The sequence below is a fragment of the Chlorocebus sabaeus genome, chromosome 10 (assembly GCF_047675955.1).
Source record: "Chlorocebus sabaeus isolate Y175 chromosome 10, mChlSab1.0.hap1, whole genome shotgun sequence".
In the NCBI taxonomy this organism is placed as follows: domain Eukaryota; kingdom Metazoa; phylum Chordata; class Mammalia; order Primates; family Cercopithecidae; genus Chlorocebus; species Chlorocebus sabaeus.
In genome coordinates, this window is record NC_132913.1 from 128,580,393 (window position 1) to 128,593,593 (window position 13,201).

A 13,201-nucleotide genomic window follows, 5' to 3' on the forward strand; every position below is an offset into this window, starting at 1 on the left:
GCTTGGTGCCAGGAGGCTGGTTCAGGTCTTGGCTCTGCAGCATGTCAGTTATGTACATGGCCTTGAGCCCTGAGCCTTGGCTTTCAGTGCAGCTGTGGCACAAGCCTTGGGTACAAGCCTTCCCCCCTGCGACCCCCCACAGAGGCTCCCTGGTCTCAGAAGCCACCTTGGCCCCCAGAGCTCATAACAGCAAGGGCACCCACAACTACAGGCAAGGGCGTACGTTCTGCTCCACCTACTGGAGTTGGGGTCAGGGAGACAGGGATCACCATGTCCCCTCAGCCACCAAAGGGCTTTCACACCTCCTGGGGGAGTGGTCAGGCCCTCCTGTCTCTTTCCTGTGCCAAGGAGAGGGCCCCACCATTCCCCCATGACTCCAGGGAGGGACACACGTTCTGGCTATCATTCTGGTTTCTGAGTTTGTTTGGGTATGAGCTGTCAGTAAGACAGCGGATGTGGCTACCCCCTGCTTCTGGCTCTGCTGCCTGGGGGCAAAGGAGAGACCTGGGATACCTGGGCCAGGTACTCTGGGCTCAAGGAGGGCCAGCATCCGATAAGGAGGCAGGGCAGAGGGTGGTCTCCCCTAGCTCACTCCCACTCAGTAACAGGGGACCGGAGTCCCTTTGCCCTGGCTGTTCCTGCACAGGCCATTGCCTGCCCCACCCAGCCTCTCGCCCCAGGGGCCACTCCTACACCGTGGGTGCTGCACACCCTTCCAGGCTCAGTCACAGCCTGCATCCTCAACAACAGCTCTTGTCACAGTCTGCTTGGAATAAGAGCTACCTAGGGAGGGACTGTCCCCCGAGAGTGGGAGTGGGTTCCGTGCACTCCCATTTGCCCCTGCCCAGCATATACACTCCTCCCTCCATCCCAGGTTTGCTGAATTAGACCTAGTTCAGATGGAGCTTCAGGTGGCCAGTCAGGACTGTCTGGCCAGGCCTGGCCTCTTCCTTGCCTGTTGCCCCCTCAGAAACCTGCCTGCCAGGCCCCCCTGCCCTGCAGGCCCGTCGGGGATGGGGCTCAGTGTACGTCCCAGGGGTTTCTGTCCCATCAGGTAACCATAGCTGGGAGTCCATCATCCTGTCTACACCTCTTCACTCTAGCCCAATCTCCCTGTGACACCAAAGAGTGTCAAAATGGTGGCCAGTGCCAGGTGGAGAACGGCTCTGCGGTGTGTGTGTGCCAGGCTGGATACACTGGAGCAGCTTGCGAGACGGGTGAGTGGCCTGGCTTCGGGTTGGAGAGGGGCTCCTGCCTGTGGCCAGGTGCTGGGCACAGGGTGGTCATGGCCTGGCTCAAGCAAAGCCCCCACCTCTGCTGCCCCTCAGATGTGGACGACTGCAGCCCTGACCCCTGCCTGAACGGAGGCTCTTGTGTTGACCTAGTGGGGAATTACACCTGCTTGTGTGCAGAGCCCTTCAAGGGACTTCACTGTGAGACAGGTAACTGGCCAAGTGCCTGGAGCCCGCCATGGCTGATGGTGGCCTTGTGCCGTGAATACCACCATAGCCACTTTCCCCTTCCTGCCTCACCGTCTGACTCACCTCACACCTGCCTATGGGGTGGGGGGATGCCTCTGCCCGCTTCCCACTCCCCGGCGCTTCCCGCTCAGCCTGGATCCTCAGCCACCAACTGCAGGAAAAATAGGAAGCAAAAGATGGATGCTGCCTCCAAGGTGCTGTGTGAGGCTGAGCAACCCCTTCCCCTCTCTGGGCCTTGGTTTCCAGCTGTGAAGTGCCGGGAGGGATGACAAAGTTCCCAAGGCTCTTCTTCCAGCCTGGGTGACTCAACTTTTTAACATCTTCCTTTCCTACTCTAGAACCCTCAGCACACAAGGGAAAGTAATGGGAATCAGAAAGAAAACTGACCTTTCACTATTTTCTATTCTATTTTGTATTGTTTAACTGCTAGTTGTGACTTGTTAGAGGAATTAAAAGGCCAACTGGAGATTACAGCCCACAGTATAAAAATGGCTTTCCTGTCTGATTGTTGCACCTGCCTCCAGAGGCTCACCCCACTGTGCCGACCTCTATGGACGCAGCAGGTGCTGCTTCTCTCCAGGGAGATGATAAAGACAAACTATTCAGGTTATTTTTATTTTAAAAATTAAGGAGGGAATTCTGTTTTACCCATAAGACACAGAGGGTCGTGGGCCCTCCATCAGTCTTTGCCGAGGGCATGGGAGGCCAGGGTGTGTCCTGAGGGGAGGGTGGTGCTCTGCAGAGCAGGAGCAGGAGGAGGCAGCCTCACCTATTTGGCTGCTTTACAGTCACTGTTCCATGTCACAGCTCACTTTGCCCAGATTGTTATCTAAATATCAGTGTATTTCCCTAAATTCATGTCAGGAAACAAGGGGTTTCAAAAGATTTTTGCAAATAAACCGTGTTTCGTACAGAATAATAATGCAAGTAGACGTGAATAATAAGAAACAGACTGGCTGGGTGCGGTGGTTCATGCCTGTAATCCCAGCACTTTGGGCACTTTGGGAGGCCGAGGCGGGTGGATCACTTGAGGTCAGGAGTTCAAGAACGCCTGGCCAACATGGTGAAACCCCATCTGTACTAAAAATACAAAAGTTAGCCAGACGTGGTGGTGCACACCTGTAGTCCCAGCTACTCGGGAGGTTGAGGCTGGAGAATTGCTTGAACCCAGCAGGAGGCAGAGGTTGCAGTGAGCTGAGATCACACCAATGCACTCCAGCCTGCGCGACAGAATGAGTGGAGACTCTGTCTCAAAAAAAAAAAAAGAAGAAGAAAGAAACAACAGACTGACACTTGTGCTAATGTAAGGGCTGACTGACTGTATTACAAGGCGCAGATGCTGACAGTCTAATCAGGTCTGACAGGAAGTTGGCCACAAACTGAAGACTACAAAAAAGAGTTTCTAGTCTTCTGATTCTAGCCAACAAGAATTAACTGCTCTTGGAATTTCCTTCTCACTGTCATCACCTGGAAAAACAGACAAAATTTGTGAAACGCCTTGTTCAGCCATTGGACAACAGACAGCACAAGCCTGTCATCCCTGAGAAAAAGGAATCAAATGAGGTGAGCCCTACAATTGCCCCAGATTCTGCCTGGGGTAGTTTCCAGGCCACTGTGCTGGGAGGAGGAACTGAGAGTCCAGCAGTCCCTCTGAATTGAGGAGATGAAGATCCTAGTTCAGTGGCTACAGGATGGTGCTCCTGAGGCAGGAGGGAACATGAGATCAAGAGGAGACCTCCCTGAATTTTGGCTCAGTATCATCAGACTCAGGATGAAATCCGCAAGGCTATGGAAAGAACCACTAGAAAGCAGTAAGTCAGACAGTTCCTGGAGCTCAAACAGGGCTGGTAATCTATTGCATAGAGTCCTCAGTGGGGTGTCACTTTAGTAGTGCTGAAATAAGATTAATGTCGACCTGCCCTAACAAATCTTAAAGAAAGCTTAAAAGGATCAAACTGATCCTAAGTCATTTAACCATGTGCCAGAATGAAATCCTATACTCCTTAACAGGAGTATATCAGTAATGTAACAGAATCCAGAACTCCAAAATACCCAGTCAAAAATTATCAGGTCTACAAAGAAGTAAAATGTAACTCACAGCCAGAAGAAAAATAGATCAATAGAAACAGGCAATGATAGAATTAGCAGATACAAATGTTTAATTATCTATTATGAATATACTCCTATAATCAAAATTGTTGAGAGGGAAAAAACCTAATAAGAAGTAGAAGGTATTTTTTAAAACTTGCAGAGATGAAAAATATATCTGAGTTTTTATTTATTTATTTATTTATTTATTTATTTTGTTTTCTTGTTTTTTGTTTTTTGAGATGGAGTCTCGCTCTGTCGCCCAGGCTGGGGTGCAGTGGCCGGATCTCGGCTCACTGCAAGCTCCGCCTCCCAGGTTCACGCCATTCTCCTGCCTCAGCCACCCGAGTAGCTGGGACTACAGGCACCCACCACCTCGCCCGGCTAGTTTTTTTGTATTTTTTAGTAGAGACGGGGTTTCACTGTGTTAGCCAGGCTGGTCTCAATCTCCTGACCTCATGATCCGCCCGTCTCGGCCTCCCTATCTGAGTTTTTAAAATACACTGAATAGTATTTACAGCAGGTTAGATATTGCAGAAGGAAAGATCAATGAACCTGAAGAGTGAAACAGAACAATTCAAGATGCATCACAGAGAGAATAAGACTAAAAGAAAAAGAAGAGATCTTCAGCAGCATGCAGAACGGTATTAGGGTAATAGGATCCACGTATCTGGAGTCTGCGAAGGAGGATGGAGATGGGTGTGGAAAGGAGTGTGACAGAAAAAGTATGTGAAGAAATAATACGCAAACGCTTTCCAAATTTGATGAAAACTGAAACCCACATTTCCAAGAAAAGCATGAAGAAAACCACACAAAGTCAAACCATAATCAAATTGCTGAAAACCAATGATGAAAAATCTCAAAAACAGCCAGAGGAAAAAGCCACATTACATACAGAGAAACAAGAATGACAACAGACTTCTCATCGACAACAATGCAAACCAGGAGACACTGGAGTAACACCTTTAAAGTAGTGAAAGAAAAAAACCATCAACATACTGTAGTGTATTACCAGCAAAACTACATTTCAAAAGTTAAGCTGAAATAAAGACTTTTTTACACAAACAAAAATGAAAAGTATTCATCACCAGCATACCTGCATTACAAGAAAATGTTAAATGAAATTATTTAGACAGAAGAAAAAAAAAACTGGTACCAAGGGAAAATCTGGATCTATGCAAAAGAATGAAGATTGTTAAAAATGATAAATATGTAGGTTGAAGACTTTTTAATCCCTTTAAAGATAATTTTTAAAATAAAATAATAAAGCTTATAACATATGCAGAAATAAAATAGATGACTCCAATAACAAAAACCAAGGTGTGCAAACTTTTTCTGTAAAGGGCCAGATAGTAAATACTTTTGGCTTTTTGAGCCATATGGTCTCTATCACAATTCAACTCTGCCATTGTCATGTGAAAGCAGCCAGCCATAGACAATACATAAATGAATAGGTGTGGCTGTGTTCCAATAAAACTGTACTTTAAAAAATTGATGGCAGGTAAAATTTGGTCTGTGGGTTATAGTTTACCAACTCCAATGTAAAAGATAGGAAGAAATGGAAGTATAATATTGTAAGGTCCCTATATTATATAAAGTGGTATAATGTTGTTTGAAGGTAGGCTGTGTAAGTAAAAGATACACATTGTAAACCCAAAACAACAAGTGAAAATAATAAAGAATTATAGCCAATAAACCAATTGTGGAGATAGAAATTGAATCCTAAAAATACTCAATCCAGAAGGCAGGAAGAGAGGAAAAAAAGAAAGAAGTGGGACAAGTGAAAACCAAAAGCAAGATGATAGGTTCAATCTAGTCATATTGGTAGTTACATTAAAATTAAAATGAGTAAACATACAAATTAAAAGGCAAAGATTGTCAGCTTGAATTGAAAAGCAATACCCAACTATACGCCATCACAAGAACCCACTCTAAGTATAAAGACACAGATAATTGTAAAGTAATAGAATGGGTTTCTGTTCTGAGAAAGGTAGAGTAAGCACAGTCTACCCCTGTCTCTCCCCCACTGAATACAGCTACAATCCTGGACAGAATGCATGGAGTAGCTATCAGAGGACTCTGAAAAGTCAATAGTAGCAGGTGGATTGGGGAAGAAGACCAAGCTTTGAAGTGCCACCAAACCAGTGGTGAGTTTACCATTGTTTGTTTTTTGCTTCGGTATCCCCCCAGCCTGGACTCAAAGCCACCTCAGAACCAGAAGTAAGCATCCACATGGACAAAAAGAGTGCTCCAGGAGAAGCCCTCTAGTCCAGCTTAAGAAGCAGGGCTGACAGTGCAGAAGTTGGGGAGTCCTCAAGTGTCTTTAAACTGCGAGGGAAGAAACCTTCCTCTCCAGTTGGAGGTGCTGTGGTTTCAAAGGGGTTGGGTATTGTTTTTCCCTTTCCTGTTGTTTTTCCCTTTCTCTGTCATCCCATTAGTTGGTCCCAGCCATGAATGCCATCATTATAAAAGTGGCACGGTAAGGAAGTAAAAGCCCCAACATTTTTGCCAGAGGACTGAAAAAGGTAGCCCCAGAAAACTGGAAAGTACTGGGGAAACTGTGGAGGGTGAATCTTGGGACAGCAACTCCATAAAATTATTTATGAACTCCTGAGCTCCCCTAAGTTGGCAGAATCTGTATAATCTGATCTAAAATTTTATTGACAATACCATTCATAATTTGACAATACAATTTATAATGGTATTGTCAGTAAACCTCTAAAGTTGAAAGACTTTAGTATAAATCTAATAAAACGTTAGAGAATTTGTATGCTGAAAAACTACAAAGTGCTGATGAAAGAAATCAAGATCAAGTAAATGGAGAGACATACCATGTTCATGGATTAGAAGACTCAACATAGTAAATATGGCAGTGCTCTCTAAATTGATTTACAGATTTAACATGATTCCAACAGAGGTCTCAGCAGAATATTTTGTGAATGTAGACAAACTGCTTCTAAAATTTGTATGGAAAGAAAAAGAATTTAGAAAACCAAGACAGTTTTGATGAAGAATAAATTTTGAGGAATCACATTACTGAGTATTAAGATTTACTGTAAAGCCACAGTGATCAATTCAGTGTGATACTGGCAAAGGAGCTGACACATGGATCAATGAAACAGGAGAGGAAATTCAGAATTAAACCCAAACAAATATGGCCAATTAATTTTTTTAAATGATTTAAATCCAATGGAGAAAGGATAATCTTTTCAACAAATGGGATTGAAACAATTAGATATCCATGTGTGTGTGTGTATATTTATATATATATATAACCTCAACTTAAACCTCACACTTTATACAATGATTAACTCAGAATGGATCATAGACCTAAATGGAAAAACATAAAACTATAATATTTTTAGAAGAAAACATGGGCAAAAAAAAAATCTTTATGACCTGGTCTTAAGCAAAGTATTCTTAGATGATAAGACAGCAAAAGCATGATTTATTTTTAAAAAACAGATAAATTAGACTTCATCAAAATTTAAAACTTTTGCTTTGTAAAAGACACGGTTAACAGAATAAAAAGACAAGCTACAGACCAGGAGAAAACATTTGCAAAACTCATACCCAACAAAGGACTTGTGATCAGAATACATCAAGAATTCTCAAATCTCAACTGCGAGAAAACGAACAACCCAATTTTTAAAATGGACGAAAGACTTGAACGGACACTTGGCCACAAAAGATATATATATGGAGGTGAATAAACGGATGGAAAAATATTCTTGTCATTAATATCAGCCATTAGTGAAATGCAAATAAAAGCCACTACAAGAAATCACAACAAACCCAGTAGAATGTCTAAAAAAAAAATACTGACCTGGTGTAAATACAGAGCAACTGGAACTCTCACACATTTTTAGTGGAAAGGCAAAATGGTTCAGCCACTCTGAAAACAGTTTGGCAGGTTTTTTTATAAGGTTAAGTATATGCTTGTAATATGACCCAGCAATCCCACTCCTTGGTATTAACTCTAAAGAGATGAAAACTTATGTTCACATACAAATCCATATACAAATGGTTATATTATTTCTATTTATAATCACCAAACTCCAAAACCCAAATACCCTTCTCTGGGTGAATGGATAGACAAATTATGGAACCTCTGTACAGGGGAATACTACTCAGTCATAAAAAGAATCAATTATAGATACATACAACAACTTAGATGGATCTCAGAGGCATTATGCTGAAAGAAACCAGTCTCAAAGATTATATCCTGTATGGTTCCATAAATGGCATTCTTCCTAAAACAAAACTATAGTGATGAACAAATCAGTAGTTGCCAGGGACTGAGGGGTAACAGGAGCTCTGCGACTCTGAAGAGATAGACCAAAGAAGCCTTTTAGGGAGATGGAATGTCCTGCATCCTGATTGTGGTGGGGGTTAAACCAATCTATATATGTGTTAAAATTCATAGAGGTATAGTGAACAAAAGTCAATTTTACTGTATACTAATTTGCAGAGACACATTTTGAAAGCATATGAAGAAATTGAACATCTTTTAAAAACCAAAAAGTAGCTGGCGTGGTGGTTCACCCCTGTAATCCCAGCACTTTGGGAGGCCAAGGCGGGCAGATCATGAGGTCAGGAGATCAAGACCATCCTGGTCAACATGGTGAAACCCCGTCTCTACTGAAAATACAAACATTAGCTGGGTGTGGTAGGGCGTGCTTGTAATCCCAGCTACTCGGGAGGCTGAGGCAGGAGAATTGCTTGAACCTGGGAGTTGGAGGTTGCAGTGAGCCGAGATTGTGCCACTGCACTCCAGCCTGGCAAGAAAGCGAGACTCTGTCTCAAAATAATAATAATAATAATAATAATAATAATAATAATAATAGGTAAACACTAATCAAGATAATGCTGCTGCAGTGGCTACATTAATATCAAATAAATTAAACTTCAGAATAGGGAATACTGCTGGGAATTAGGAGGGATCTTTTATAATGATAAAGGGGTCAATTCATCCAGAAGACATAACTCTAGATATACTTGTACCTATTAACACCTATTCACATGAAGCAAAAGCTGACTGAACTGCAAGGAGAAATAGGTCCATAATTATTGGTGGAGATTCACTCCCCTCTCAGTGGTTCATAGAACATGTCGACAGGACATCTTCTCTGGTGCTTCTTGTTCTGTCCAATCCTGGGTGGCTTCTCTGGTGCTTCTTGTTCTGTCCAATCCTGGGTGGCTTCTCTGGTGCTTCTTGTTCTGTCCAATCCTGGGTGGTTTCTCTGGTGCTTCTTGTTCTGTCCAATCCTGGGTGGCTTCTCTGGTGCTTCTTGTTCTGTCCAATCCTGGGTGGCTTCTCTGGTGCTTCTTGTTCTGTCCAATCCTGGGTGGCTTCTCTGGTGCTTCTTGTTCTGTCCAATCCTGGGTGGCTTCTCTGGTGCTTCTTGTTCTGTCCAATCCTGGGTGGTTTCTCTGGTGCTTCTTGTTCTGTCCAATCCTGGGTGGCTTCTCTGGTGCTTCTTGTTCTGTCCAATCCTGGGTGACTTCTCTGGTGCTTCTTGTTCTGTCCAATCCTGGGTGGTTTCTCTGGTGCTTCTTGTTCTGTCCAATCCTGGGTGACTTCTCTGGTGCTTCTTGTTCTGTCCAATTCTGGGTGGTTTCTCTGGTGCTTCTTGTTCTGTCCAATCCTGGGTGGCTTCTCTGGTGCTTCTTATTCTGTCCAATCCTGGGTGGCTTCTCTGGTGCTTCTTGTTCTGTCCAATCCTGGGTGGCTTCTCTGGTGCTTCTTGTTCTGTCCAATCCTGGGGTTTCTCTGGTGCTTCTTGTTCTGTCCAACGAAGGAGCTGGGAGATGCTAAGCTCCACGGGGTGCAGCACGGCTACAAATCCATTTCCAGAAATAAGCTTCTGGCTTCAGTTCCACTTGGGAATGAGAACAGAGGTGAAAACCCAAATGTGCCATTGGAGCTGGGCGGGGAGACCACTCTCCCCACACTCCCTGCTTGGCCGCTGGTCACCGCTGTTCTTCTTGCAGGAGACCACCCAGTGCCCGACGCCTGCCTCTCGGCCCCTTGCCACAATGGGGGCACCTGTGTGGATGCGGACCAGGGCTACGTGTGCGAGTGCCCCGAAGGCTTCATGGGCCTGGACTGCAGGCAGAGTGCGTCTGGGCTGCAAGGGCTGCCGTTTTAGGGCTGGGGCAGGAGACCCAGGGAGGGCCCTCCTGTGGGTGCATGCAGGAAACACCCTGAGAAGAAACGTGTGAGTGTGCATACACTGCAGTCTGTATGGGAAGTTGGTCAGGAGCAGGGTAGGGTCTGGAGCGAGGGTGCCATCTTTCTGCGCCCCCACATGGGAGGCTCCTCCCTCTCTCCGTGGCAGGAGTCCCCGATGACTGTGAGTGCCGTAACGGAGGCAGATGCCTGGGCGCCAACACCACCCTCTGCCAGTGCCCCCCGGGATTCTTTGGGCTTCTCTGTGAATTCGGTAGGTGCCGAGGGCACCCTTCCTGCCCTGTCCCTGAGCATCCTCATAACCGGGAAATGAATGGTGGCTTGGGCTGGGGTCCACAGGTCCGGACTGCCAACCATTGGTTCTACGCCCACCCCAGGAGGGCCTGGCCACAAGAGTGCCTGAACCTGTTGGGGCCCCTGGGTCTTGGGAAGCCCCATCCTTGACAAGGACTCGAGGTCTGCCAGAAGACATGCGGAATGTGGGATGGGGCTTCCTCCTTTCTCTCCAGAAATCACAGCCATGCCCTGCAACATGAACACACAGTGCCCAGACGGCGGCTACTGCATGGAGCACGGTGGGAGCTACCTCTGCGTGTGCCACACCGACCACAATGCCAGCCACCGTGAGTAGCGCAGGGACGAGCCTGCTGGGCTGGGGGCCCGAACAGAAGCCAGGGAGAAAGTGGTGGGTGAGGCAGGCACAGGCCAGAGTCCCTGCTTCCCTTCTGACTCTCAGGAGAGCTGGCGCCTGGGGGAGCCTCTCTCAATAGCCTTCCTGTAATATGGGGCTGGACATCTCCTCTGCCCCAGTGGAGTAAGCTCACAGGTGGAAAAGCACTTCTGCAAGTGTGCAAGCACCGTGTGGTATCTTCCCTAAAGCCCCAACACAAGCTATTAAAATATTTAATGCATACATAATTAGGCACGTGTAATTAAATGTGTCACTATATGTTTGTTAGTGTATAGATGGTTAATCGCTTGCATCATGTATGATTATATAGAATAATGATGTGATGCTGGCAGTGATGACAGGAAGGCGTTTCTGTATCACAGCTCAGTCCTACCTCGTAAAATAGGGAAGGGTGAGTTCTGCTAAAATTGAGAAAAAGAGAAATTCCAGGGAGGGGCCTTAGAGCCCACTCTGAGGAACCAAGATGCCCACAGAGTGTATTTTAAGTGGCCTTGGTTCCAGACAGGATGTCAGGGTAACCCTGGCAGGCAAGGTGGCCCGCCAGCCTCTTGCTGCCTGCACGGATGCGGCATAAGCTCCAGGACCACCCTCTGCCCCCGCCCCCAGCCTTGCCATCACCCTGCGACTCGGACCCCTGCTTCAACGGAGGCTCCTGCGATGCCCATGACGACTCCTACATCTGCGAGTGCCCGCGCGGTTTCCACGGCAAGCACTGTGAGAAAGGTATGGCGGGCAGGGGCGCCGGCGTCAGCACCCTGGAGAGCGCCCGCGGGCCGCGGTTCCGCTTCTGCGGTCTCTGTCTTCGTTTCGCGAATGGCTGACCTCCTCTATAGCCCTGCCTGATGTGCTGCTCTGTTCTGTGTGTTTGGAGGCGAGCACCTCACTGTCGGGACGGTTCTGATCTGCACCAGTGCCAGGCCTGCTGGTCCTTACCTTGCTCTTCTCAAGATAGGCTTCATTGCCTTCTCAGCATTTTTACAAATAGGTTTTAGAATCATTATATTAAATTTTATTTTAAAAATTTCCTTAGGATTTTGCTCAATCTAATTCAGCATGAACAATGTCGAATTTTATTACATTTAGCCGCTTGAGAGTAGAAGTGTCCTTCCGTAAGCACATTGCAGGCGTAGCTGTCCCTGCCAGGCCCCACCCAGGACTGTCCCTTCCATGCAGTTTGAAGCAACAGTTAGGACTCCCATCAGTGACCCCCAGACCTGTTTGGCATCTCAGTGGCCAGTGCCCAGAGGGGGCTGCCTGACCCCAGAGCGGCCTGGCACCGTCTCCGGGGGCTTGGCCCCAGGCACCCCCGTAGCCTGGACTGGTGTGGAGCCTCCCATGGCCCCTCCCCTGCTCTGTTTCTTGTCCCTGAGGGAAAGACCCTGAAGTCTGAGCCCTGGACCCCGTGGCTCCCCCAATCCCTGCAGCAGAGGTAGAACAGGTTTCCAAAGAGAAGACCCCAACTGCTTGGTTCTTTGCAAGCTCTGACAAGGTCTTTCTCTCTCAACACACTCCTAGGACCACCCTGAGGCCCTGTGTGGGCCCTGCCCAGAGCTGACTCTGGCCCTACTCCAGCTCACACCTGCCAGTGACATGAAGTCCACTGCACCCAAGGGGTGTCCTACCAAAGCTGACATCTCACTAGGCCAGACTGCCAGTACCCAGTGTCCCTGCCCCAATGGTTCTGTGCCCACCCCGGGAACTGCACAGCCCTCCCCCAGGGTCCCAGCTTCCGTGAGCACACGGGCCACCAATGTGGACACCTCTGACCCCAAAGGGAGTACAGAAGGGACAGGGATGGCTGTCCTCAGGGGTGGGGCAGCCAGAGCTTGGACGTGCAGCTTGGGAGGCCCCTGGGGGTAAGGGTTGGTGGGAGAGAAGTGAGCACAGTGGGGCAGGCCCCTCCTGCCGCTCAGAACCCAGGTGTCCAAGGATTCGGAGTTCCTTGCTGGCCCTTTGACAGGGTGATTGGCAAGGTGGCAGGATAGATGTGCTGGTTTAGCAGATGCCTTTAAATACATGCTTAGCGTCTGAGTCCCTTGGGGGCCCAGGAACTGTTAGGACCCAGAGAAAATGTGGCAATGCCAATGCAGGTATGGAACACACATAAATCCAGATTGACTGCTGGGGACCCTGATGTCATGGCGGATGAGACTCAGCCACTTCCTGTCAGACGGGGAATACCTGTGTGCAGGAGGGAGAAGTGCTGCACCTGCAGCAGTGGCCGGGCCGGTTCTCCACAGGGAGGACCCAGCCATTGCCAGAGCCTGGGCAGAGAAGAGGACAGGCGAGCAAAGGGCCCACCTGAGGCTGAGTTGGGGTCTCCGGCCTGCGAGCCCCACCCCAGTCTCCCCCATGTGTGTGGACCTGCTTGGTCCCCTCTGCAGCCGGGCCCCAGGGCTCAGTCAAGAAGCAGGCCCGGCCTGCCAGGCCCCACCAGCACCAGAGGACTGAGAAGATGCCAGGAGGGTATAGTGGCTCTGTGGAGCCAGCAGCCTGGCCCCGTTCATCTGTCTCTCTGTCCTTCTACACAGCCCGGCCACACCTATGCAGCTCCGGGCCCTGCCGGAACGGGGGCACGTGCAAGGAGGCAGGCGGCGAGTACCACTGCAGCTGCCCCTACCGCTTCACCGGGAGGCACTGTGAGATCGGTGCGGCCCCCAGGGGCAGGGGGGAGGGCAGGAGCAACGGGCCAGCCCTGAGCTGGGGCCCCTGCTGCACCCTCCCTGCCAGCTGTGGGTCTGCTTCTCA

The 13,201-nt window shown here is 48.1% G+C and overlaps 1 protein-coding gene across 6 annotated transcripts in view; it reads left to right on the forward strand.

Moving 5' to 3' along the window:
• SNED1 (sushi, nidogen and EGF like domains 1) overlaps positions 1–13,201 on the forward strand; it is an 87,045-nt gene that overhangs the window by 38,041 nt on the left and 35,803 nt on the right. For all 6 annotated transcript variants that reach the window (XR_005241188.2, XR_005241189.2, XR_005241190.2 and 3 more), the window contains exons 7-13: positions 1,104–1,217; positions 1,329–1,442; positions 9,564–9,689; positions 9,911–10,015; positions 10,272–10,385; positions 11,060–11,176; positions 12,985–13,101. Coding sequence is in view for 3 of the 6 variants with exons in the window: in XM_007966961.3 (XP_007965152.3) it covers positions 1,104–1,217; positions 1,329–1,442; positions 9,564–9,689; positions 9,911–10,015; positions 10,272–10,385; positions 11,060–11,176; positions 12,985–13,101 (807 nt within the window). In the remaining 3 variants the exon portion in view is untranslated. The remainder of the gene's footprint in view (positions 1–1,103; positions 1,218–1,328; positions 1,443–9,563; positions 9,690–9,910; positions 10,016–10,271; positions 10,386–11,059; positions 11,177–12,984; positions 13,102–13,201) is intronic.